Source organism: Chaetodon trifascialis, chromosome 16 (assembly GCF_039877785.1).
Source record: "Chaetodon trifascialis isolate fChaTrf1 chromosome 16, fChaTrf1.hap1, whole genome shotgun sequence".
Taxonomy (NCBI): Eukaryota; Metazoa; Chordata; class Actinopteri; order Chaetodontiformes; family Chaetodontidae; genus Chaetodon; species Chaetodon trifascialis.
This window is the reverse complement of record NC_092071.1, coordinates 8,122,935-8,150,487: the sequence shown is the minus strand read 5'-3', so window position 1 is coordinate 8,150,487 and position 27,553 is coordinate 8,122,935. Positions and strand designations below refer to the sequence as shown.

The 27,553-nt window shown below is 42.3% G+C and overlaps 1 protein-coding gene across 3 annotated transcripts in view; it reads right to left on the bottom strand.

Moving 5' to 3' along the window:
* gabra6b (gamma-aminobutyric acid type A receptor subunit alpha6b) overlaps positions 1-24,982 on the bottom strand; it is a 29,833-nt gene extending 4,851 nt beyond the window's left edge. Inside the window, exons 1-9 of one of the 3 annotated variants that reach the window (XM_070982542.1) lie at positions 24,385-24,982; positions 24,109-24,233; positions 23,619-23,686; positions 22,429-22,649; positions 21,763-21,845; positions 21,128-21,271; positions 20,568-20,720; positions 15,274-15,551; positions 7,461-7,717 (exon numbers count right to left, since the gene is read on the bottom strand). In XM_070982542.1, the coding sequence (XP_070838643.1) occupies positions 7,461-7,717; positions 15,274-15,551; positions 20,568-20,720; positions 21,128-21,271; positions 21,763-21,845; positions 22,429-22,649; positions 23,619-23,686; positions 24,109-24,233; positions 24,385-24,473 (1,418 nt within the window). In that variant the 5' untranslated portion in view covers positions 24,474-24,982. The other 2 variants (XM_070982541.1, XM_070982543.1) reach the window with 2 other exon arrangements.
* Positions 24,983-27,553: the final 2,571 nt, after the last annotated feature.

Below are 27,553 nucleotides of genomic sequence, written 5' to 3'. Positions count from 1 at the left end.
AGCTACGAAGAGAGAAAGGGGTCTGTTGCATGCGCTGCTATCTGTTTTCAGTTAGGCCCACTGGAGCTGGGTATTTATTTAGCTGGAGTGAAAAGAGCTGCCTGCTTTCATTCAACGAATGTGTATTTGGATTAAGGTGGATCTAACTCAGAATCAAGGGGTCACTAGTGTGGGTAGCGCTGTGTATAAAAAAAAAAGAAAAGCAATGAAATGTGAAGTGTTAATTGTGGAAGCGCGAAGCATTGTGCAGTGGCTTTTGATTCAGCTGTGGTTCACATCACTGAGCGAGACTGCTTTCATTATCAGCAGAGCTGGTGTCCACAATGGCTCAGTTCAGACGCATAAATCAGCTCAATCACGTATGCGTTACTGTAATCTTAGCTCTTATTAACACCTTGTCATGTGCATCTCCACTGGCCAGATCTTAAATCTGACTTGAATACATCTTGGTTTTACCAGGCTACATACAAATCAGGCCGAGCCAATAGTTAAGTCCAGAGCGCTTTGGTAATGCACCTGAAGCTGCTTGTGCTCATGCAACTCCTTCACCCGCACAGATCACTGCTGTCTTATCCACACAAATCAGTCAGTGGTTGTGTTGATCAGGGATCATACAGAAGCGAGACCAGTATGTTACGCCTTCTGTATGAATGTAAGTTATGTGTTAAAGTTGCTGGAGCCTCAAAACATCCTCAGACCTAAAGAACTGAATAGGTTGTTTCATCATACCAGACTTTTGTCCTCATATTGTTAACGTCGTTGGCCGCAGTTTTGTTTGAAATTACTTGGTTAGGTTAGGGAAAGGTCATTAGTTAAAATATGTTACATTATGCAACTTAAAATAGATCAATGCTGGCTGAAAGTCTTGTGTCTGTTTGAGCCATCCTTCCTCTAACTCTTGACTTTCTTGCTCTTTATACTACGTCACCGGGCTTCCTCCTTGGCTCCGGTCATAATTTCTACAGCCACTAGAGGTCACTGTCTATCAATAAATGTAAATATGGGTCATAATAACCTTCTTGCTTATTCAAGCTATATGGTTGTTTTCCTTTCTGTCACTTTATAAGTGACTGGAAAAGTGTTAGCTAGTTTCAGTGTAATGTTGTCAGCATTACTGTCATTTCTTTCTTTTTTTAATGTTGTGATTGGCAAGAGAGTCTGAAGTCAAGTAAAAATTTAATTTTAGCAGCTCTGTATTTAATATATAAATCATCATTATCCAACCAGGACATGTACTTAGTTGTTGGAGTCTTCGGTTTATTGGTACACGGCCATTTGAGCTAAAATGAAAACTGTAAATTCTTCCACACTATCTGCAGCAACCATGTTTGGTGACAGTACAGCGAGAAAGCTGTAACTGCAGTCATTCACGATGACAACCTGTGGTTGTACTGGTTGATTGCACTGGCTGGCCAGCTACAGGTTCTAACTCCACTGGGATTTTCAGTGATCGGCCCTCGGGCATTGTGTGTTGTATCACCTCCTCTTTTCATCACTCAGACTACTTAATGCATTTGTTCAGTCACACACGGTTGAATGCAAGTGTAGACATATATATTTATACAGTAGCACACATGTAAACTATGTTGCATGCTATTTCCATATTATTTCTAATTCCCATTAATACCCAGGCCCTGAAGGCCACCACTCTGCTGCTTTCCTCCAGAAGTTTGCCAGTCTCGGCTTTCTCAGTTACAGTCCCTATCAATTAATAGAAACAGTTAAGAGAGTGTCACTAAGAGGGTTAGTCACACAGAGCTATCCCGATGCCTGCCAACACTGTCATGTCATTTGACTTGTCTCAGCTCAGGCTGCAGGGCTTTTCCCTTTTTAGAGGAAGAGCAAGGCAGGGAATGAAAGGAGCTGAACCCACACAGTTGAAAAGCCCTGGAGTCATGAGGCGCATCAATAGCGTGCACATAAATGCACAACCAGGCATATGCATCTGTGTAGAGCATATGGTTGGAACATATCAAACATAGAAACTTGCATGCACACGTGCATCATAAACAGAGTTTTCTCCTTCAGCCATCGTAACCCTCAGCATTCTGTCAAAGTGTCAAACCGCACAGGATCCGTAGAGGTGATGTGTGAGAGCCACATTCATCCCTTGATGTCATCAAAACACTGCAGCGTGATTCCATCTGCTGGCCGACATATTGTTCTGGCAATAACAATGCCAAGATTGCTGTTGTTCATATCTACTATCAATAACAGCTGTGAGTCATATACATATGTCTCAGTTTATCATGAAGCTATATTTGAAAGACCTGTGAAAATGACATTAATATGCCTCTGAGCCTTCACAATTCACCTTGACAACCACAATAGCTAGCTGCTTCAAGAGACATGCTTTGTATTGTGAGGTGTTTTGATTAAAAACGTACACCAGATATTGCATACAAAAATGTTCAGCAGCACGCAGTTAATATGAATATGGCCAGCTGAGGTTGGGATTCGATCCTGTTTTATTAAATCCATCCATCCATCCATTTTCTATGCCGCTTATCCCTTTCGGGGTCGTGGGGGGGCCGGAGCCTATCTCGGCTGTCAACGGGCGAGAGGCGGGGTACACCCTGGACCGGTTGCCAGCCGATCGCAGGGCACGTACACACACCATTCACACTCACACTCACACCTAGGGGCAATTTAGAGTCACCAATCAACCTAATGAGCATGTTTTTGGTCTGTGGGAGGAAGCCAGAGTACCCGGAGAGAACCCACGCATGCACGGGAAGAACATGCAAACTTCACACAGAAAGGCCCGACCCGGGAATCGAACCTGCGACCTTCTTGCTGTGAGGCACACGCACTACCTGCTGCCCCACCGTGCAGCCCTTTATTAAATCCACTGTCAAAAAAATCTTATAACCCGATTCAGAAATTGTTGTGATGTAATGTGAGCATTAATGAAATATAGCATACAAAAATCTGTTGATGATCTTTGTGATGTCAAATGATTTGCTAGCTAAAAACTGACATGCTTGCCACTTGAAAATTCAGTCCACTTCTCTATGCTTTTTTATGCTCTGGCTCTGACTAAATGTGGCACTGCCAGCCAGTTGGTCAACCACTTTGGTCCAGACTGAGTTATCTCAACAAATATTTGATGACCAGTAAATTTAATATGACGAAATAGGAGCAAAAACATAAACCTCAGCTATCCACTGTTTTGCACAGATTAGCAAATCCTATCTTGTCAACATGCTAAAGTAAGATGGTGACCACAGACAATATTACCTGCTAACATTTTCGTTTTTCAGAGGCTGATGTTTGCATTCAGCTAGAGGTAAAAATCACAAATTTCTTTGCGGATTTGAATCACTTTACTCAGTTCAGCTCAGTAAGGGCGTTTTCACACCTGCCTTGTTTGGTTCGAACCAAACCAAAAAAAAAAAAAAAAAAAACGCGCTGCGGACCTTTTGGGCTGGTGTGAATACAAACCATCAAACTCTGGTGTGGACCAAACAGCCGGACTGAGATCCAGCTGGAGAGGTGGTCTCGGTTCGTTTCCAAACGAACCCTGGTGGTTCACTTGATATGTGAAAGCGACCGCGCTCGGTCCAACCCAGCTCTAAAAATTATATGCCTTTTTGGACGCAACAGGCTTCCGTTGCTGCGGGCATTATGTTGTGCCAAACGCCTCTGATGTTCCTAAAGTTCTGCAAACATTTGTAACTGTATGAAACAAATCAATATAAGCACAACGAGTGCAACGCGCTGAATCTCCATAATCTCCATGGTTTGTTCTCAGTTTGACCTTTCCTGGTCTGAATACGCCCTGAGACAGAGGGCTAACATTTTTGGTCAAAGGTGAATAAGTATGGTTGATGAGCACATTTGCAAAACCTTTCAGACATCATAGCTTAAATCAGAGGAGACCAGTCCTAACCAGGGCGATCTTCCCCCAGAAAACTGTCAATTTCAGAGACTGTTTTCCTGCATTGTAGTGAATTCATGCAGTAATTCTGCTGCCAAGATGTAGAGTCTGGAGGACAGGTGGGAAAGGGGTACAGAAAAATGTGACTCTCAGTAGAATCTGGAGGGGTGGTAAGTAGCTAAATCTACAAACTAACACTGTGTGAAAAGTAAATGAAAGCGAAAAGCACATTGTTCAAAGACAGTGGATCCAGCGAGGTGACTTTGAAAACAAACTAGATTTTTAAGAAGTAAGACGCCAGCCTAGAAAGCGAAAAGAGGGACAGAGAGTACTTTTCTTTGATTTTTATCAGTCTTCTACTGATTATAGCCTCTTTCACGCAAAGTTTCCAGTAAATTGCTGGGGTAACCTTTCAGGCACTGCTAGTGATTTTCACCATTTACACATGCGACTACATTCAGGAACATTTCCATCTTGCACCTTTTCATATGTGCCACGGCAATGCCACAACAGATAGGGCATGGGACACTCCAGCAGATGGACGTAATGCAACACTTTAGGATGCCAAATGCAATAAAACTCAACAAAAGAAGTAGATGGGGCGAGGCCAGATGTATGTGTACACCGTGGTGCCAGTGTTTACGAACAAAAGGTCGTGGAATCCAATAGTCTCTATGCTCTGTGTAAAGGCATCTTTCATCCGGCGGATGCAACCCTTGATGTGCTTGTCACTGCAACGTTACTGCTTTCATTCACAACACAGCCATACCGGCATTTTGCCTGAAATGTTACTAAGTCTTGAGCTGGGAAATTGGCGTTAAAGTTTCTCTCATTATGCTCCCATTCACACATGACCCCATGCAGGAAATGTCGCTGACTATTCCAAGGATGGACTGCATGTGTGAACGGGGCTTATGTCAGACGTGCTTTCAATATACTGACTGATAAGACGACAAAGACAGTTCACCTTGTGACACCTCACCAGCTAAATTAAGGTATTAAAAAATGGAATGTCTGATAAATGATAAATTCTAATTCATGATGGCGATTTGATTTAATTTTCAGATTTGTGGAACTCACCTCCAGAGTTGGTTATAGAGTCACATTATTGGTGAGTCTTTTCTGTCCTAATCGCATTAAAAGTTTTTGTGAACATTTCAATTTGTCAAAGATATGACATCGAAGAGCAAAGTGAGGCAAAACTAATGTTTTTTAATGCCAGAGCAGTATAGGTGTGCGCCTCTGTCGACTACAGTCAGACGAACTGCGGTGCTCAGACTTTGTCCTGGGTGTGCAGAAAGCCTATTTAACATATGCGATGACATATTTTCATGAAGAAGGGGCTTTGAGGGTTCAGTTATTTCAGATGAGATTTATTCAGGCAGCATGAGAGCATGTAGGCAACCCTCTATTATGCAAATCAAAAATGTAAAATCATGTTATATTACTAGATTTCAGTATTGAGGCACAACTACGTTCATGACTTTGCATTATACTAACTTAAAAGCCTGTTATTGGGAATCATGAGAAAGTTTCAGGGCAGCAGAGACACAGAGCATCTCTGTAACCATAGAAACTCAGGCTCACTCCTGCCTGGCTGAATGATGTGAGAGGGGAGGGAGAGACGCCGCTGCCGCCAGAAGAGCTGCATGTATGTGAATAAATTACTACGGGCTATAGCAGATTTGGGAATATTTCTCACTTTCTGCCTTATGGTCTGAATAAGTCGCTGCCGCACGCTGTTGCTGTCGTGCTGCGCCGCTCTGTCTTGTCCGTGCTCTGTCAGTGTCCTCTTTTCAGGCCGCGATGTTGCCGGTTATGAATTTTCACAGTGTGAAGAAAATGGACGTGAGAGTGTGTGAAATGTGTAGTTGCGTGAGTCTCGCGGTCAGTGCGTGAGAGCCCTGACAGTAGCTGAACGCATCATCTTTCAAAGGCACTTTAGTATATACAACAGCAAGTGAACGCATCACTCTTCATGCGGCCCGACATTCAGAGCTGATTCTGACTGTTTTCCTTTCTGCCGTGTGTTCGGTGTGCTGCTGGTTCAGGCTGACATGTTCAGTTCAGTACAAAACTAACCTATAAGAGCACTGTGCAGTACATATGGTTAATAACTGAGCAGCCAATTATGTCTGACTGAGCTATCAGAGTATTTCTCTGGCTTTCTTGGTCTTTTTAATAAGCTTTCAATGAGGACACAACCTACTGTGACAGCTGTACTCTCACTCATCACTAGCGAGGGAAGCCCCACCACCAAAAGCTACAGATGGGGTCAGTGACAGCAGTGATTCAGTCTAGCCAGTTCCCTTAAAAATGTGTTGATGAAGATTCATTTGTACGTGCACTGAACACCTCTCCATTCAGCCCAAAGCACCGCTGTGCCTCTGTGCAGCCTTACAGAGAGCGAGCGTCATTGTCTACTTGCGTAATCTACGTCTGGCAAATGAAACCTTTTTTTTTCTAACGGCACTCAGATGCACACTCGAAGTTGGTTTGCATTTTATTGCCATTGTTTAGGCTGCAGTTCACTGTGTCTGTAAAGCACAGACAACTACAGGCTATGAGCACTGCAGCCCGTTGGCACTGCACAGTGCTAGACACATTGCAAAACATTGAATGACAAATATGGAGCCTGCCAGTGTTGCCCGGTGGTCTTGTATTGCAATTATAGCTCAACTACTGTATCAAGCCTGTGCCCACTCTGCTGACACATTGTGAAAAGGCATATGGCAAATAATTAGAGCTGAAAGTGTACGAGCTTTGTGTGGCTGCTGAATAATATATGGGCTCTCTGGCTGGTAAACACATTCGAAAAAAACAAACAAACATATACTGGAAACATATACTGGGGACAGATTCGTCCACACACACACACACTCACATGAACACACAAAAGAAGAGCTGATAAACAAAGCGACAAACAACTGAACCATACAAGCTGTGAGAGGGCAGTTCTTTGCACTGATACCTCAGGATCTACACATTCATTATAGACTCAGCATGCAATCTGATCTATGCAAGGTGGTCTTTTTCACCCAAAAGTACTTGTGAGCAAACTGCAGTATCATATATGCATCAACTACTGCACGCCTCTGTGAACATCAAATAACAAGAAACAAATAGCCTGCTCCAACAGCAACTCAGGCAGCTCGTCAAAACACCAGCACCAACTTTGTGAGCTGACAAAGAAAACTATGTCAGCACATTTTGGAAACTTTCACTTATTCATTATTACTATTATTCATTCACGCAACCCATAAAAATCTCTTTCTGTAAACATTCATAGAGAAAAATAGGCCGTGCAGCATCCCGTTTTGATGAATTTTTTACTGTTGCAACTGCAACATTTTGTTCACAAGATTTAGGAGTTTAAAGGGGAAAAAGTCTGGCTTATAAGTTATTACTCACTTACTGGCTGTCTTAAACTTAGTCGCATTTCCTATCAGAATTATGGTTTAAAGCCGACCTATTTAATATACAGACGAGTACAGAACTTACTGTGCAAGGTTCAACCGAACAAATTACACTCAGCAAGGAGGGGCTAGAATTATTTGCAACATCCACGCAATCTGTTCACCTGGACATCTCCATCGTATCCTTGGTGAGATAGACGATCCAGTAGACCAGGTTGAAGGCGCCAAACGAAAGGGGGAAGAGGATGCGGGAGTATTTGTCGATGATGCTGGTGCCAGTCAGAACGTTGTTGGCCGGTACGGCTGAACCCTGCTGCAGGAAGGCTTGGGCATTAACAGGTGGGTTGGGAAATGTTTTTGCAGGGCGGTCAAACAGCGGGGCAGAGTTCATCCTCTTCTTCAGCACACTACTGGCATCCACCTTGAGGATAAGAGGAAAGATACAGAATATGTAAGAGGAAATTCATATTAAGGAGAATATTGCATGTTGTAATATGAGGGTATCAATAATTAAGCTGGTGCTTCTACCCAGAGACTCATGAAACATGCTACAGTATCTGGTGTGCTAAGAATGTTAAGCATGTTCTGCATGTAAAAAGGACGTTATGGTGATGAATGTATCTTATCACAGCAACACAATACACACATAAAAAATGAAGCAAAACAGTGAAAACAAAAATCCATCGTGATATGCCAGATTTGCACAGCTGTGGGTTGATGAGTGTGTATGGGGAATGTGCATGTCTGCAATAAAAAAAAAAAAAAAAAAACTGCCTGGAATACCAATGAGAGCCGCAATAATTAAGCCCAACAAAGGAAATCAATGATGTTTTGTTTCTGATTTGATGTGATTTCAATCAGCCCATTCCATGAAGATTGATGCAGTTGTGGGAAGCAAACAAAACATATTAAACAAAAGAGGCTCACAGTGTATTGACACATGGTTATCGCTATGCCTCATCAACTTTCAGTAAACCAGAGTGATCTCAGCACATGGTCCCTGCTCCAATAGCTGTAAATCAGCTACAGTATGTGTGCAGAGAGAAAGGGGGAGTGCATCTAGGAAATGGGTCAAGAAACATCTTGTTGCCTGTCAGTAGAGTCAGATAGAGTGAGAGAGAGACTGAAAGAGAGTGACATTTCCTTTTTTTACCACAGAAAACAGTATAAATTGTCTTGTATCAGCCTGAAGAATCGTATAGAATAGTCATCTTGATGGACGAAGGTAATCTTGATATACATTACAGTGGCTTCAATTAACTGTTATGGAAATTAGCATTATTATATCATATTGGGGCATACAGTGTGTTCAAATGCCTGACATTATTATGACATTTTTATATAGCTCAATGTCACAAATATGACCATTTTCAACTGATTTCAAATAGATGACTATTTTTTGTATTTTTATGTACAACATTTGGAGATTTCCTGAATGATTCACCAAAGCAAGCCTGTGATTTTGAAGCAAAGCAGAATAATGATAATGTTGACCACAGTGCAGAGTTTGACTAGCTGTCCTCAAGTTTTAGGAAATAATCTCCTGACAGTTCACTGGCCGGTCCAGCCTCCAGCTGTCGGACTCATTCGCTTCACAGTGGATGTTTTTTCCAGACTACAGTCTTGGAGCAAAAACTGAACTTGTGAGATTTAGGCTGGATTTGTGAGGCTGCGGGATTACATGCTCCTCCACAGGTTGAGAAACTATTAGACTGTTACAATCCTCTGGCTGAGGGGAACCCTTCCAAAAATGCATGGTGGCCAATCTCGAAATAAGACTAGATTAGTCATTAGTCATTAGTTAATTTCACAAACTTGACACAGTTGCAAATGCAGTAGTTTCACACAACAGCAAATGCACACTAAGAACCACAGAGAATGTTTATTTCAAGGATTAAATAACGCTGTAGTAGCATGATGCTCGTCTCTTTGAGTTATTGTATGGCTGCTATCTACTGTGAACAACGTATAACCATTCAACCCTGTGGATTTGATTAAATTGAGTCATCCTGTCATTCCAGCTCTGTATGAAGGTCTTACGTCAGGAGCATCACCATGGAAACTTGTAACACAGAGAAAAGATTCATATACAGTAGGGCCTATTTTGTGGAGCTTTTCGATATCTGAACTGAAGGTCTATGGATAGAGAGTGTTAATGTTTTATAGAGTAACCTGAAAAGATTGGATGATTTTGGCTTGGCTTGAAGATACTGTATATTTCTGTAACAGACTCCTCTTTGGTCTGAAACAAACACAGAAAACCTTCCTTCCTTTTTTGGTAAACCATAAAAGTGTGATCCATGGCATCCCTAGAGCACAAGATGATCCTTCACTGTAGTGTAGTACTGATAGTTGCCAAGTGCAAAGTGTGACAAAGAGACGGAGAGAGAGGGAAGAGAAAGAAGGACGCTGCACTACGATCAAAGAATGTAAAAATTCTTCAATTCTCTTCAGGCTTCATTAGTGCGAGACATTTCTTTAAGGGACTGCGATCGGCATTAAAACAGGCTTATCAGCATTTCACTCTTGACAGAGACGAGAGTATAAATGTACCAGGGCGCTGTGGGAGGTGTATGAGGTAGAAGAAGGGATAAATAACAATAGATCAGGATTTGTAGAAGCCTATAGAAACATTAGAGTGAAGGGGAAGAGAAGGGGTGTGAGAGGGTTCAGGTCATCTGACAGCTGCTCATCCCGACGTTAAGCTTAGCATGGCTCAATTCCACTGTGCGCCACTTTCTGTGAGTTAGCCTCCTCCTGTTGTATCACTGCTCATTTGAGAGGTCAGGGTTCATTTGAGATTGAGGATTGATGCTCAAATGGGAAAATGGTCTTGAAGGTCTACTGACTGGGGTCCAAAACCCCAACAGCAGCCAGGCTTCCCTTCAAATGTCAGCTGCCTCTCACTATAATGCTTCCTTTGGCGGTAACACTTCATGCAGTGTGTACACGTTGCGCGCACGGCCGGTGCGGCGTGTGTGTATGTGTATGTGTGCGTGTGCGCGCAGTGTACTGTACGTTTGCGCAGCCGATCCGACACACAAGCTATTTTTGATAACGACAACAGGCTTGCTTGGCTTCTTCCTGGTCAAATCCCAGAGGGATCAGCGCCTCTTCTCTTTATCCACTGCTCTAGATTTCCACAGACCCACTTTGACACGGGGAGGATGGGCACCGACTGATGGATGTACGGATGTTGTTTGGGTGTGGGTATTCATGTGTGGGGGTGGGTGTGGTTCATTGCGTATGTGTGTGTGAAATAAGGTTACTCTTAGTGTGCGCTATATGACGTTAAGTGCATCGTGGTTCATACATGTGGGTGTTGAGTGGGTGTGCATATGCTTGTGGATGATTATTAGGAGGTAGTAGGGATGGATTGCAAATGACCTTTTTATATTGATGCATGTGAAGCAAGGCAGTAAGCACCCTGGATATATAAACTATTATATATATTAACTTTAAACTGACACTCATTTTTCATTGTTTAGGTTTATAAAGTACGAGAAAAAACATGGAAATGTTGGAGTCAAAATGCAAAATACTTAAATTACTTTATGAGCTTCTGTTTCTGTGTCAAGTGGTGCAAGAAGGCAAGTTGAAACAGTGAGAGCTGGAATAAAGCTGACAAGTGAAAAGACACGACTACCTGATCATCAGCTGCAAATAAAAACTAATTTTACGCCTCTACAGCACCCTCTCTTTTTATTACTCCGGATTCTTAACATCTACTGTGTACTGCTATTACAATTGTGGACAGACATGCAAGAAAACAACACTTTTCCTGACTTCTGAGTCGAACAGATCATGCTCTTCCACCTCTGATTTATACAAGTTCACACTCAAACTTGGTGTAATATGAGCCTCTAGCTTCCTGTGTGACTGTGACAGAACAATAAGGAAAAGTAATAAGGCTTTCAAAAAAAACAATAGCAACAACACAGCCCCATTTGCAACCTCAGCAAGTGATAATATGGTTGCTCAGGGCAAAACTAACATTGAAGTCCAACATTTTACAGTTTGAGCTCCTCTTTTCTTTGCTGGACAGTCGCATGCAGTGTCCCATTTGCAGGTACAACACGCTGCTGGTTATATTATGATTATACCCCGAAGGTTTTTAAAGGGAAATGTGTGACAAAGTAATGTATGAGTATTGAAGTTATGAATGAAGCTACTGAAAACAATATGCACGAATGCAGTCTATCAACAGTGTATTACTAATAATCCAGACATGCACATGAGTTAAAAAATCTCCTCGATGTGTCTGAAAGTGAAAGATTCCCGCAATGAGGACACGTATAAGTGCATCAGCAAGAGTTCGGCACTTCCCTGCTAACTGCAGAGGTCAGTAATGCAGTGCAGTGCATGCAGGCCATTAAACACGAAGAACTACACAACAAAGACGCCAAATGCCAAACTGGCATTTATCTCAATGACTGCCGGTGTCTATCATAGCATGGCAGGGCTCTAAATGATGCCTCTTGGTTCCACACTATTCTGCTGATCTGTACAGCTGGTAGTGGTAGGCCTCATGGACATGCACAATGTGAATAAGAAAACACAACAGGGTGAGGCGCACACGGCATCTTTTGTGGTCAGGGCTCTTTCCTGAGCTTCAAACTAACAGTCAAATTATCAGAGCACCGGGACGCCAGGATAAATGCTTCAAACCCAAAGCTGTCTTAATCAGAGTGTCGTTTCACCCAAACAGTGATCACAGGCACCTGTGGCCAGACCTATAAATAAAGGTCCCTTCGTTGTCTCTCTCTCTCCCTCTGCTCCTTTTTATTCCCTCCCACGACTATTTTATTTTCTGTTAATTTCCTGCACCACATACTGCACCACCTACTCACACACGCCACTGACAATGCATGCAGCACTCTTTACACACACTGATAAACACCCCCTTCCCCTTTGTGTTTACAGTTGTATACTTGATTCATTAAATGGGCCATTTATCTTATGTTGCTGCGAGGTTTCCATTCCTGTTATGGCTCTACCTGACAGTCATAACAGGTCATAGTGTTTTAGATCGTGACTGGTGGATGGCTATTTCTATTCCCAATGATACACCATTGTTTTTGTTCCTTTCCTCTGTGTAATGAAGAGTCTTCCCTCCTACATATTTGTTGAAAGCAGTCATTTTCCATGATGCATCCCTCCCACTCTCTCTTTCTCTCAGTGTAACTCTCTCCCATGCACACGCACACAACACAAAAACAAACCACACTGGCCCCTCACATCCATCTCTCCATCTTGCTCCACAGAAATGGACCGGGCCGGCTTTCTCGGCCCCCACTGTGCTTCATTGTGGTGGCTGCCCTCCTTCTTGTGAGCCTGCAGTGATCTGCTGGATATTCCCTTAATCTATGGCTCTTACATAATCTGCAGCAACATCGTTCACAGAGCCACCGCCTGTCTCCTCGTGTCACTCTCTGTGGTTATCACATACAGTAGTTACAGGCCAGAATAGGACTGGGCGAGAGGGATGGATGGATGATAGATATAGCGTAGATGGATAGATGGATAAGACATTGTATAGAGTGAACTGTATTGATGTGGGGGACATCATTCACTGCAGATTACGTGTATACATCTATATGCGCCTGTGTATGCGTTCGAGTGTGTGCTGCAGATTATGTGTGGACGTGTGTGGGACTGTGAGGACAAGCGTGGATAAAGTGGAGATTGTGGTGTTTCGCTGTGTATATGTGGACAGCACATTCGAGCAAAATGAGAGCGAGAGAGGCAAAAGAGGGATGGTCAAGAGAGGTGTGTTAGTGCATGAGAGAGAGAGAGAGGGACAGAGTGTGTGGTGAGAGAGAATAGAGGGCTCACATGAAGAGCACAGCGGGGGGCCAGAGAAGAAGCAGAAAAAGAGGGATAATGCTATGTGTTGTGTGTGTGTGTGTGTGTTGGAGGGGGAAGAAAGGAAGGAGATGGCTGAACAGGAAGGAAAAGAAATTGTGTAGAAAGAAGAGAGCAAGTCATAGAAAAAATGATACATGAGTGACATAAAAAGAATGTAAACCAAGCAGAACCAAACCCAATTTCATACGACGCTCTCCTGAGTAGTCAGTGCCACGTATGTGGATGTAAAAGCACTGACACAGCTGGCTGTGACGACTAACCAGTGGAACCAGTCGGCCTTGAAGCCACACACCAGTATCATCCATCATAACATTTGGAATACACTTTAAAAGAAGAGTCCAGCACAGAAAGGGGACAAGAGAACAAATCACACAGCAAATTGGCCTATTACCAATCCATCAACAGAAATATTCACCTGGCTGAATGTCTAAAAAAAGAACTGAATGGAAGCTAAATCTTAACGACACAACAATGAACTGGGGATTGAAAGGTCGCTATATGAAAAGGTAAAAGCCATCGAAGTCTTAAACTCTGAAACAGGTTTCTATTGTGGGTGTCCAAAATATAAAACCACAAGAGATAAACATTATAAAAGCCTTGTAAAAGCTACTCCAGGCTTTGTGACTCTGCTTGATGATGAAAAACCAGCTCTGTTTATTACCTGCTGCCACAAGGCAAGGCAGACAAATAACAAACAACCTGTCAACACACGCCCGTCTTTAACAGCACGAGCAGTGTATGTAATTACAATCTATGAAATTAACACTTATGGAGCTTGTGACATGAATATATTCGTACAGTCAAACTGGATGTACACCTCTGCACAAGATATGCAATGATTTACTTTGAAGTTCACGGGTCCTATTTGCTCTTTCGTCAATAAAATCACCATTGTTTTATCTTTCTATATCCACTATTTACTTCGCATGCTTTTGCAAAACAGATGTGTTTACATGTTGAGCCAATAAAGCCAACTGAAATTGAAAAAGAGCAGAATGCTGACATTTAAACAATCATATACAGGCAAAGAAATGAGAGTGGATTTAGACAGAGAGGGAGACAAACAGAACAGACAGGAGGAGGAAACAGAGACGAGCTTAGCGAGAAAGTAGAACTGATCAAGTCAAAGCAGGAAGAAGAGAGTGGAGTGCGACCACATATAAAGAGGGATGATAGTGACAGAAACATTGCATGTATACGTCCAGAACACTGCAGGCTATTCTGACAATATTTTCTCTTATTTGGGTCAAAAAAACGCACCCCGTCTTCTCAGATTCATAACTTAGTCAAACAGAATGAATAATAAGTCGCACGCGTGCTGCTGGAATATGTATAACTATGGTTACAGAGTGCAACGTGACCTATCACGGCACAGTTTCACAAAATTGTCAATAAATGTAGTTAAGCTACAGCCAGATGTGACTGAGCCACATGAAGTGCTCCGTTCATTTACATGGAGTAACTCCTCTTCAGGTGTACAGCTGCTGCTGATACTAAACCACTTTCTGTTCGTGCTTCTCTGAATTTTAATGTAAAGGCAGCGGTACGTCACTGCCGTGAAAGCTAACTAACATTACCAGGATTGAACTCGATGTGCCTTTTCTATTTTAGACACATCATGTTAGCAGGCTGTTTCGAAACATTAAACAGACAAAACACATTCTCTTCCTTATACATGCAGAGTTCAATAATGGAGAGTGGCTCAGGAAATGAGCATTGACGTTACAATGACAAACATTCAGCAGGCGGAATTAAAAGCCCTCTGAAGAGTTACGTTATTTAGCAGCTAAGTTTATATTTAGGAGAAAAAAGGCAGGAGCACACGCTGGTGGAGCGGTTTGATGAAGAGATGTAGAGGCATGTAATGAGGCCAAGTGAAGCCTTTATCTTTTACTGTGAGTGCAGCACCGGCTCTGATCACCATTTATCACAGCAACCCGGTGCGTTCTGTAGGGTGTGCATCTGTGCACAGCCTCCCCCTGCATGCAACCTACACGTACAGGACAAGTGGAAAGCAACTGTGTGTCTGCTGAGGTTAAAACTTGAGCCAGAACAGATTTGTCAACATATGTAAACCCAACACGTGTGACGCAGCGGGGGCAGACTTACTGAGGAAACGTCTCCATCCGTCCCCGCGGCCGCAGCCGGAGCTGCAGCTGCAGCCGCTGCCTCCTGAGCGGCCGCCTTCATGGCCGCCGCCTTCCGCAGCTCCCGGTTGGCTTGCAGGGTGGAGAAGTAGTTGACGGCCGCAAACTCAATCAGGGCGGAGAAGACGAAGGCGAAACAAACGGCGATGAACCAATCCATGGCTGTGGCGTAAGAAACTTTGGGGAGGGAGTGGCGGGCGCTGATACTGAGCGTTGTCATGGTCAAGACAGTGGTGATACCTGCATGCAGGGAGGAGAGAGATGTTAGGAATGTGCTGCTCTTCATCTCACATCCAATGTGGCAGTATGTTACCTGAAACTTTTTTGTCGTGTAGGGATAATCAGACATTTTGTGAAATATGCTGAGTCAGATAATGAAATCAATAGCCGACTATTCTCATGTCTGTGCATCAAATATGGACCAAGAGCCAGGAGGTACTTAGCTTAGCTTTGGATTTAAAAAATACAAGCACAGGGAAAAGCTGGCTCTTTCCAAATTGTAAACATATGCCTGCCCTACCAACATCTGTAAAGCTGACTAATTAACACCTTACATCTTGTTGGTCTGATTAAACAGAGGCGACTACAAGAGGCCACTTTCCACAGTTAGCCAAAAAGCAAAACATAATTCTCTGAGGTTCCCACAATGTACAAAATGTTGAGCTTTTGAAGTGCTAATGCTTTACTTGCTAGCTGTTTTCCCTGCTTAATGCTAGGCTAAGCTAATCTTCATACTTAATGCACAGAAATTAGAGAGTGAGAGAGTTTTTTTCCCCAAAATGTCCACCTATTCCTCTAGTCCTACTATTCCTGTTTTGTTAAGTGGCTCAGTCAAGCGTTGTGGCACATTGACATCTTGTTGCTTTTGTCTTTAGTCTTCCAGTCTCTTTACTTTCTGTTTTGTCCTGCAGTGACCCTTCTCTGATGGGAATGAGAATATCAAAGTCCTCTGGATATGATCTATAACGTTACCGGATAAATATTTCAGTAAAACATGACATACCCCTGCACAGATTAAGCACGTATGCATAATACATGGAAGGAGAGAGGTTATTTACCTCACTGTTGTGAATGTTCCAGATACATATGAAATGTGTGAATGTCTGTGTTTCTGTCTGTTTCTGATAACATGACTGCTGGAAATGTTTGTCATTGAATAATAATGAGAGGCCTGATTTGAGAGACCGTTGCAATCAGCTTGAACTGGACACCCAAGCACACACAAACAAATGTAATGTCATACTATACCTTAGAAATCAACTTAAGGGTAAATAGCTACCATTCAGCTTGTCTTTTCTCCATGTATCATAACTATCAGATCTTTCCACCAAAGCTATTTTATCATTTAAGTCACAAACAAAACTGCAGCATCTCTTTGGAAATTACCATTTCGAGGCTCTTTGCAAAATCTACCATCTGGCAAATAACGTCTGTGATCACTTCAGCATTGCAGAGATGATAGCAGTTGAAGCACTCATGTCTTCAGCATGTATTAGACCACGATGCTGCAGAGATGATTCAAAGCTAGGTCCTGGCGAATTTTAGCATGAACTGCAGAGGATCACTGACACACAGCTCTGACAGGTGCCAACACTAAACTGAATGTTTATTTTCCAAAATATTGCTTATTCCTATCGCCGGCCTACTAAAAAGACACATTTTGATTTCCTGAAGACTCAATCTATAAATAAAAATGCACCACATGCACAGTCAGTATGATTGATCTTACTCAGAGTGTAGATGCTGCTGATATTTTCTTCTTAAAGAGGCTAAATTTGAGTTTTCATGTCTGCTCTCTCAGTGTAATACCGCGACATGCAAAGCTTAATTACAAACAACTGAAGCTTTGGGGTGTTCTGTGTGCAAAAAAGGTGATCAAATGATGTTAGTAATGGAGAAAGTGAAGTACTGATTCTTGTAATTCAAGAAATTATACGATGACAGATAAAGCAACACAATATATGTGTAACATAATACACAATGCTGCCCTTTTTTTATTTTTGTCCGGATCGAGGGTCTAAGGACAGAGGGTGTTGTACGCTGGTCAGATTGGAAAGCCCCTTCAGGCAAACTGTGATTTGCGATTCGGTCATAAAAATATATTGACTGAGGTCAAAAACCATATAACATGGCACGCATTAAATGTGATTTCATCTAACAAAATAATGAAAAATGGCAATTAATCATGGCGTGAAAACATTTTCTCAATGAATATCTTTGACACGCGACGGCCGTGTTCTTTTATGGCATACAGTATAACTGGAATGTCAGGCCGTGTGGTGTTTCAGCGCAGTGAGGTTTGCCAAAAAGTCACTTCAGTGGGTGCTAATCTGTCCATAAGCAGACTAACCCATGGCCCTGCACTGGCACACCGATAAAAGAGACCAAATGTCGGTAAATATTCTCGAGAAAGCCGTCTAGTAAGATGACCAGATACCAGCCACGAAGCGTTTGCTAATAATTGCTGTTAAGCATCTCACAATAAAAGCTAAGGCTGAGATGATGCACAGATGTACAGACGGGATGTGTGGAAAGATAAAGATAACAGATAAAGAAGCATGTGTCAATGGAGAGGTGGGAGAGTGACAGCAATGTTTATACGTTGTTTGAAATATTTCTTAGCTGCACTCCGTCAAAAGTTGCTCTAAACTTGCGGCCGTGGCTCCAGATTGATGCATGGACTACAAACACCCCTTTGTGTACATCCTCAAAGAACAGAAAGCTAAGAAAAAAACATTGTATAGATCTGAGGGCATTCAGAAATTCTCTTGGAAACATGATAGTTTTAGAATAGTTTGGACCATACAAAAAGTCCATGGCAGGTGCATTTTACAGGCACTTTTGAAGTGTCAAACTATCAAAACATGTCAAAAACAGATATGAGGTGCAATTTTACCTCTAAAAAACACCTTCTTATTCTCTGGGAAAGGATTTTCCTCTGTCTCACCCAGATTCCATCCTTATTAAGTCAGAGAAAGATGCTGACAATGAACATCTCTTTTAATGGCCCATTAACAAAGTACATATCTAATTCACTTTCATCAAGCTAAAGCAAGCAGGAAAAAAGGGCCATTGAACACTGCTGCCCATGCTTTTACCAAGCCTGTGCTGTAGCTGTGCACATTTCATTAGCAGCATAGGAACTTATGGGGGATTTAATGCACCTAATAATGTCTTAAAAGCATTTTTTGCTCACTACTTCAGCAGCAAAAGCTAACAACTCTCAGCAACAGCCTCCTCCGATAGCCAACCAACGCTGACTGTCTCAAGCACAAGTTAAATGATTGCAAAGGGGAGGAGGGACATGGGAAGAAAGAAAGCCTGTCAGGGTAGGAGGGAGAGGCAAGAGAAAGAGAGAGAAAGAAAGAACGAAAGAAAGAGTGTAGGAGGGAGGGGGATGAAGTACAAAGACAGGATAGAAATGAAATGCTTGGGGCATTTATGTGCTTTTATACGGAAAAAAGCAAGGTACAAATTAGGCCACACTCAATTAAGTCTGTGAGACTTGTGCTCAAGGGACTTTCAGCTCTTAGAGAGGTTGTTGGCAATCCAGCGCACAACATACTATGACTTAATGTATCATCAGAGCCGAGAACATCCGGACAGCAATTTGTCTTCCCTTCTCCTTCCTTCCATCTCACATGCACCATCGACGGCATTAATGAAACTTACTCCGATAATGGCTTTTTTGGACATATTGCTTGCTGCCCTTTATAACAGGAAAATATAGCTGTAGCTCCATGTGCTTTAACAGCTCATAAGCAGGTCGCTTTAATTTAAGAAACAAACTTTATCACAGTTTGAAGATGAAGTTTGGCCCTTTTGTCATAGAAAATCCATTATGTGCTATTTGATTTTTACTGTATAACTTCTCCAATACCCAGCGTGCCCTGGGCTCACCTACAGCTCCTTTTAACAACAGCCAATCCAGAGAACAAGCAGTTTTTTTATCCTATATCCAATATTGAGTGAAATGAAAGCAGCAGGACGAGTGAGGTTAATGAGTTGCCGCAGATGTGCTTTCCGCATGGGGCCTTAACTTCCACACAAGCGCTAATGATTGGGATCTACTCTCCGAAGGAGTGCACAGGCTCATCGTTGCATTGGCTCGCGTCCAAAGACGAGACCACAGAACCATAACCTACGTGGGCCAGCAGTGCTACTCCGCTGAGCTGCAGCTTGTTGAAAATTTAAGGGGAAATCAAAGGAAAAAGGATCTGGATTTCTGCACACTTCGGCACACTTTCCCCATTTTCTTCCTCTTTGTTTTGTCTCTGTCCTTTTGTCTCTCTCATTCCCTTCAGTCTCTCTCTGAGAGTCTCTCTGTCTTTGTTCAGTGTCTCTAACCCTCTCTGCTCCTGAGGCTAGAGCTTGATGGCAACTGTAGCGTAATGTAATGTGAGCAAGCGGAACCTGTGAGTGCACGGAAGAGGGCCAAGTAAACATCCTCCCTCTCTTGGCCCTTGCATGACCAATTTCAAAAAGGACATTTATTCCCAATAAATTCAGCTCCACCACAGTGGAGGAGGAATAGAGATAATGAAGGAAGGTTAAAACACGCTGTGACGACGGCGTCTGCCTTTGTTCTCTTGCGGAAGGTTGCATTTTAAGGACCACTCTGCGTAGCGTAATCCAATCAGAGTGCATTAAATAGAGAAAAATATGCTTGCTTAAAGTTTGCAGAGCTAGACTCTCGCTGGGGTCAAGCAGTGGGCGGCGAGTCGATAAATCCAGAGAATCTCCATTCGAGTTTTGGAGACTTGAGGAAAAAAAAAAGTTGAGTTTTGAGGGCTGAAAAGTTAGTGACAAAAACTTGAGCAACTTGCAACACACACGTAAAAGTGAAAGACAATATAGGAGAATGCATCAGAGGCAGAGCTTTAGAAATCCTGTGCTGACTTGTTCTACTCAGTGAACTGATGTGATTTACATTTTCCCTCACATTATAGTCTTCTTTAAGTGATTGCAATCATGCAAAATGACAACAGAGAAAACGTTTTTTTAAGAGAAAAAAAGCCTCCATTATCCGCGAGACCATTTTGTTGCAGTTTTTGGCAGCTAAAATGAGAGCAGACCTGACTTTTGCAAAATGATTCGATTCCAACATGAAAGTAATGTGCCGCATGTGTTCCTCTCCCATTTGCTTCAGCTTGCATAAATGTCCCTTTTTCACATGAAATTTTTCGAAAATGAAGCCTGAAACTCGCACTGCAATTTAGGCAGCATGTGAACGAAGTGAATTTAAAGCAGGCTTACCAAATACAGTCCGAGCTGGAACGGATTCCTTATTAATCCAGAAAGACACTTGGGCCAGGATGACCGTCATAATGCAGGGAATGTAAGTCTGAATCAGGAAGAAGCCCATTTTCCTTTGCAGGTGGAAGTGGACGGTCATGATGACATATTCACCTGACAACACCAGATATTTCCATTTCTATTGGTGGTAAATCAGCAATTCAAAGACACATAATTAACACTGACAACATGATAACATCTATTCAAAAAAGTAAGTTCTGTATTATTCTGCGCAAAGATGGTAAAGATGAGAATTATTACTGTTTAAAATTGCTAATAACTGCAATCATATTTAAACATTTTGCTTGCAGGCAATTCATTTAAAAATATAACTGCATCTTTTTCAAGATACCTTGGTTTAAAATTAAAACTCTCAGACATCGCATCACAAGCTGAAACCACAGATCACACTCACATAGGCAAGTCAAAGCCGTGTAATGGTGATCTGACAGGGTCATAATCTCTGCATGCACTGCACATCGGACCGGACTCGCGCGGTTCTGAACACGGCCTCTGCTCACCTGTGTTGGACTTTAGCCTCTCGCTCGACACTGTCTGGCCGATGAGGTCGTACTGCAGTAGGCTGGACGACTCCTGCGGCACCTCGACAGACGACAGAGGACCTTTCTTCCAAGTGTACACGATCTCGCTGATGGGGTAAGCATCTGGACAGGACGCGAGAGCTTTGTTAGATATCAACCATTTCATAAACGTACTCTTTTTTTGTTATTTAATTCTAACAAAATGCAGAGAAACTTTTTTCAAATAACCCTGAAATACAAAAATTATACTTTAATCAGGATGTTTTGTGGAAAAAATGAATGAATGCAACCATCTTTCGGGGAGATCAGGAGCAGATTGCGAATGTTCTTACTAATAACAAATAAAGGGAGTCACAGAGTTACCTTTAAAATTGATTTAAACACACGTTTGCAGGCTTGGTCTTCTATACACTTGACACACACTGAACGAGGAACTCCTGGCTTAAAATTTTTTTAGCAAGTCCAAAGTGTACTGTATGTGACATTTCAAATTGAAATCTTTGAATATATGCTGTCAGATTACTCAATCAGTCAGCTGCTCAGTGACAGACTGATCATTAGAGAGTGACACCATCTGTCAGAGCAGCGAGGCTTAACAAAAAAAACAAACTCACAACTCCCAAACTTGAGCGGGCAGGCATGGCCGTCCATCGGGAAGTTCATCAGACGCATGGGGCACTCCGCATTTATAGTTAATCTGTCAGAATAGAGAAGAGTTGGAAGGAGTCTTTGATTTATATTTGATACACTGTTACTGGCTAAGTAATGAGTGCTGTTTTAAGCTGGATCCAGTCAGTGTGGCGCCATGCTGGATAATGGCTTCCACTCAATAAAACAAAAGACTTGATGTAAGGTGGCTGTTGAGAATAATATGAACTGATTTCACATTATATTATAGCAATACATCATATCCAGTTTGAGAGAAAAATGTAGCTGTACCTCTCTTAAAAATATGGACTGAATAAAGCTCTTGAACTGAATCGTTAAATGTTTTAAAGTTGATCTAATCAATCATTTTTTGGGCCATCAGTAATTTTTTTTTTTTTTTTTCATGCTACATATCTCCTTTTGGAACAAGGCTGGAGTCATGTTTGTTTGAATGGCTTTCCAGGCCTGTTTTCAGTATCAGATGGCACACATCTTGTTTTTGGAATGGCACTCCTCATTTCTTTTCATGTCTGTGTATATTCTTGGATGCTTGTTTGTTTGATTTGCTTTCCAGGTCTGTGCTCTATTCCGGTCTTGGCTGGGTTTGGAGCTCACTGTCCAGCACTGTTTACCTCATGGTGTAGAGGATAGTTCCGTTCTGCATGATGCGGAACAGCTTGTTGGGGGTGGTCATGTTGTGAGAGATCGACCTCTTGCCATTCCGGAAAAAGGTGTCCGGCGTCCAGATCTTGCTGACCATCAGGTTGTTGAGCCGCAGGATCTCGATGGGGCCCTCGAATTTCAGCCTTTCGTCAATCCATGTCTGACGGAAGAACACATCCATGGTGTATTCCTGGATGGGAGTTAGAGTGTGGGTTTTAGGATTTATTTACTACAACAGCTACTACTACAACCACATCTACTGCTGGTGCTGCTTCTGCTCCTGCTGCTACTATCTTCACTACCCCGGAGAGAATGGCAGATGGGTTTGTGAGCCATGGTTTCATTGGACCTGCTGGATAGAGGACTGGCAATGTGACTACTTTTTTTCCCATTTCTGGACTATTCGACTATTGCTGCCAGCACTAATGAAATTAAAAGCTTAAGTTTGTGCTTATTTATAAATTCTTTGATGAAGAAATTTAACTCTATTTGTTTGAAGGGCATTAATATGGGATTTTTAGATGCTTTCAGCATACTGTGGCTCCCTAAAAATAGCCCCGAGATGATGTTTCTTTATCAAGTATATTAAAATCCTTCAAAAGAAAATGCAGCTCAAACAGATGCCAAGACGTGAAACATCTTTTTGATTGATGATGAACTCTTCAAAGTCAGCATTTCGATCAAATGGATGGCCTCGCTCCTTTGGAGAGCCTTTGCATTCCTCTCTGCAGAGCATATCACATGGCAGTTCAAGTAGGCTTTAGATGACAGTATCTAAAGCCTAAAGCCTAAACAGTGTAGAGTACAACAGACATACAGCGCTCAGCCTATCCCATGTCAGGGGCGGCAAACCTATCCCATCCCAACATCAGCCACATCTCTCTCTCTCTCCCACTCTGGCGGGGGGATTGTCAACCAGATTAAAATCCTAAGCTGCACTAATGACATCCTGCCCAAATGCTGGAATAATGAAGGCTGGGAGAAGCATGACTTGATGCTATATGCACAGTAGTTCCCGGGAAAACTGTGCATATTCTCCGTTGTGCTCGTACGTTGCCACCGAATTTGCAAACAAGTGATGAAACACATGCCTGCAGCCGGTGAATTAGCCTGTGCCTATCTTGTGCGAGTGTTTCAGCGGTCAGTATGGTTTACATACCATCTCAACATCTGAAACAGGTCCAAAGCTGGTGACAAAGATGTCAGTTTTGACCTCTGTAACTGGACCTACAGCAGAAGGATAAGTGGTTGCTTTGATACACACAAAAACAACTTTGGATGAGACATTTGTATGTTATGTAAAATATACAGCAATTAAAAATAATAATATGATATATTTAATGTATAGCCTATATACACACACAGCCAAATAGCCACTGAAAATCTAATCTATTTAACATAAATTATCATGACATTGACTCTAAGTTGGTTCTCAAGCTCAGTCTCCAGTTCTTCGCTGGTAATTTTGTTATAATTGTATAAGATAAAGGAAACTGTGATATGTAACCATTACAGCATAAAACTAAATGGAAATGTGGCACACACAACTAGTGGAGTAAAACTTTATCATCTGAGGAAAAAGAACATGGATCCATGAATTTATGAGGCAATATCGTTTAAAATACAATATGACACGGGCAGTAGCATACCTCCAAATCCAGGTCGCAGCCTGTTGTCATAGCCATCCAGTAATCTATCCAATATACGCGTGATGTTATCCAAATAGATACTGGTCTCACTGTGCTGATTTCCCCAAACACTGCTCGCACTGTAACTAAAGTACATAAGCACTAGTGAAAGCTTATTTCAACAGAACAGAAAACAGCTGAAAATGCAGAGTTTCTCAAACGCACATCCATCCACAGTCTCTGGCTGCCGTGCGTAAAAGTCCGAGAACATGCAGAGAAAAGAGTTGTCATACTCACCAAGACAGAAATAAGCAAGTTAAAAGGAAAGCCATGCCTCGCAAACACCCCACAACTAGAAATCCCTGGTCAACTTTTAAAATCAGCATAGTCCATCCTTTAAAAGCATGATTAAACGCGGGTCAGGTCTCCTTTTAGTTGTGAACCGTGCGAGGATATCGCGCCAGTCCAGCACGACTTGACTTCCCCTCTAGTGCGGTTGCGCCCGCCTCAGCCTGAATCGCTCAGTTGGAAAAACCTGAAGAGTTTTTAAGAGAGTGAAGAGGAGGGACGAGGGGGGCATTAACAGTAATCGAACGAGGCATTTTACAAGAAATACACCGCTCGCAAATGCAACTTGGATTTTTTTCTCTCTCTTTTTTGGGGGGGAATGTTTGTGCTTTGTGAAAATAATGACGGCGACTGTGCTGCTTTGATGAAGGCTGCTGAAAAGAAAAGAGCGATGGAGAGAAACAGAAATAGAGAGAGAGAAGGGAGAAGTAGAGGGAGAGAGCTTGCACGCATACAGCACTATAATATCAATGGACAGTATACCCTGTGACCTTTTGAATGCAGCATCATTTTTAAATATCATTTTGCTACCGCCTTCTCAGCTGTTGTTACCTTTGTGTGTGTGTGCGTGTGTAGGTGTGTGTGTGCGTGCGCGTGCATGTGCATGCGTGTGTGTGTGTGTGTGTGTGTGTGTGTGTGTGTGTGTGTGTGTGTGTGTGTGTGTGTGTGTGTATGTATGTGTGTGTGTGTGTGTGTGTGAAAGTACAGGGCTTGGCCATACAAAGACAAAAAATTGCTACTAGAGAGAAAGCATGATGAACTGTGATTCATATGGTGGTTGGGTGGTTGAGTGGAGTAGGTGGTAGATACATTTAGTGTAACTTCAAACTCACAGCACCCATAGACCAAGAGGCAGGGGAAAATACCACACAGCCAAAGTCAGCTATTCCTACCAGGCGGACCGGAGTTTATTTCTGTAGCAAAAAAAACATAATTCAAGAAATTGCATCATTTTCACCAAAGCAAACACTGTGTGTGTGTGTGTGTGTGTGTGTGTGTGTGTGTGTGTGTGTGTGTGTGTGTGTGTGTGTGGGAGGGAGGGAGGGAGGGATCTTTTGGCTGCATTACCATTTGTGGTTTAAAAGCTAATTATAACCCTTGCACTGAACACAACTTACTTTAACCTAACTTGACCCTTAAACTGGAAAAAAAAAAAAAATAATAATAATAAAAAAAACTGTTCCTGCACGAAGGGGGAGAAGAAAATCAAAGATCCAATATTTTCTGCTGTTCCAACTTCAGCGAGCGTCTTCACTACATTATGTCCCCATTGATCATCGAGCCAGAATATGTTATTTCAGCGCGCCATTACTTTTTCATTATAAGTGGTATCATAGTTATGTCCATCAATAATTTACGCGAGGGAGAAATAATATAGGATATTCTTCTGACAGCATTAAAATGTGGAGACTGATTACGCAACATAATCCTGCCAACTCTGGTCTCTTTGTACTCAAAACACAAGTTATATAATGATCTCAAAAAATATGATCTCAATATGCAAACAATAAGGGATCACTTTCAGGCCAAGCGCTCCCAGAGTCAGTCCTTACGAAGATGATCAGACATGAATGTTTTGGATGAATGAAAAGGTTCGTGTTGGGTTTCATTGAAAACCTCTGGTTAGTACTGACAGATTTATCTCTATAGTCATAGTAAAAATAGAAAGATCAAGTAGGATTTCCAGCAACTGGAATTGGCGTTTCCACACATTCTTCACAAACAGTCCCAGTGAAGTCTACAGTGGTGTAACGCTATGGAGGAGCTGGTTGGTATGGTGTGTTGTTCAGGGACATATCCAACCTTGCTGGATGCACTGGGGGAGCAGAGCAAATATCTTTGCACTATAACCCACCATACAGAGTTATAGCGATAGAAGGCAAAGGAGTAGTAGCAGTAGTAGGAGTAGAAGTGGCAGATGTAACATTAATTTATGTAATAGCAGTTTAAGGGGAATAGCAGCAGGAATGTGGTAGACATAGTAGCAAGCAAGAAGTGGAAGAAACAGTAGTGATACTATATATTCCAGTAGTACTGCAGTAGTAGCAGTTGGATGGCAATTTTATATCAACAAGTCGCTGTTTCTCTGTCAACTTGATGGTAGACAAACTAATCTGACCCTAATGCTGTGATCAACTTGATCTCATCAACCGTGAGGTCAACTCATTATGCTCGTTTGACCAACCACAGCACGGTGACAATGACGGGCTCCTGACCTGATTCACTTTGCCGGCACTAGATGAGGCTGCGGATGAGCCGGCACAAGAGCGAACTTATTCCGTCCCTCATTGTGTGAATGCGCTTAGCATGCTATTCCATGGCCCCTAAGAAGCGAGTGGAGGCCCACGTGTGTGCACATGCACTCACACGCTCACACGACATAGACGAGGGCCATTACTCTTTAATCCACTTCTATAGCTGGCAGCTTTAAGCGTCATGCACTGGACACACCCACGCAGTCGTCACTAATCTCTGCTTTTTAGGCATGTCACCTATTACAAGTCTATTTACTGTTCACACAAAATTAGCAATGCTGAATTCATACTTGATGCTGAGAGGGGTCTGCAGCCACACAATAATGTTTAGATTAGAGATGATTGCCGTGGCCCAAATATGGATTCTATATGTGCACTCACTGTTCCTGCGTGCATCTGTGTTTTGTCTGCCCACCTTATTTCCTGTCACTGATTATAGTGATTATTTTCCTTGATATACAGCCTTGCTGGCTGGTTAAGTGTCTGACTGATTGCCTAAATGACCGACTGACTGAATGGTGTGCTGAGTAGCTAGATGCATTTTCTAAGTGGCTGGATGACTGACTGACCCAAGGACTGAAAGGCAGCTATCGAAATGTTACGCCTATCAGTCAACTTGCCAAACATCCACCAGAAGTACTACATAGAGAATAGAAGCAGATGGTTCAGACTGGTTAAATTGGGAGCTATGCAAATACAGATCATTGTATAAAACAGATATTCATCCCACAGTCTGAAAGCCAAAAGTAATACTAGTCAGTCTGGGTGAATCCTTTCACCAGTCTTATCGATTATCCTGCCATAACCAACATATTCTGACATCTCCATCTGACCCAGTTCATCCCTTTTCTGTAACTGGTCAT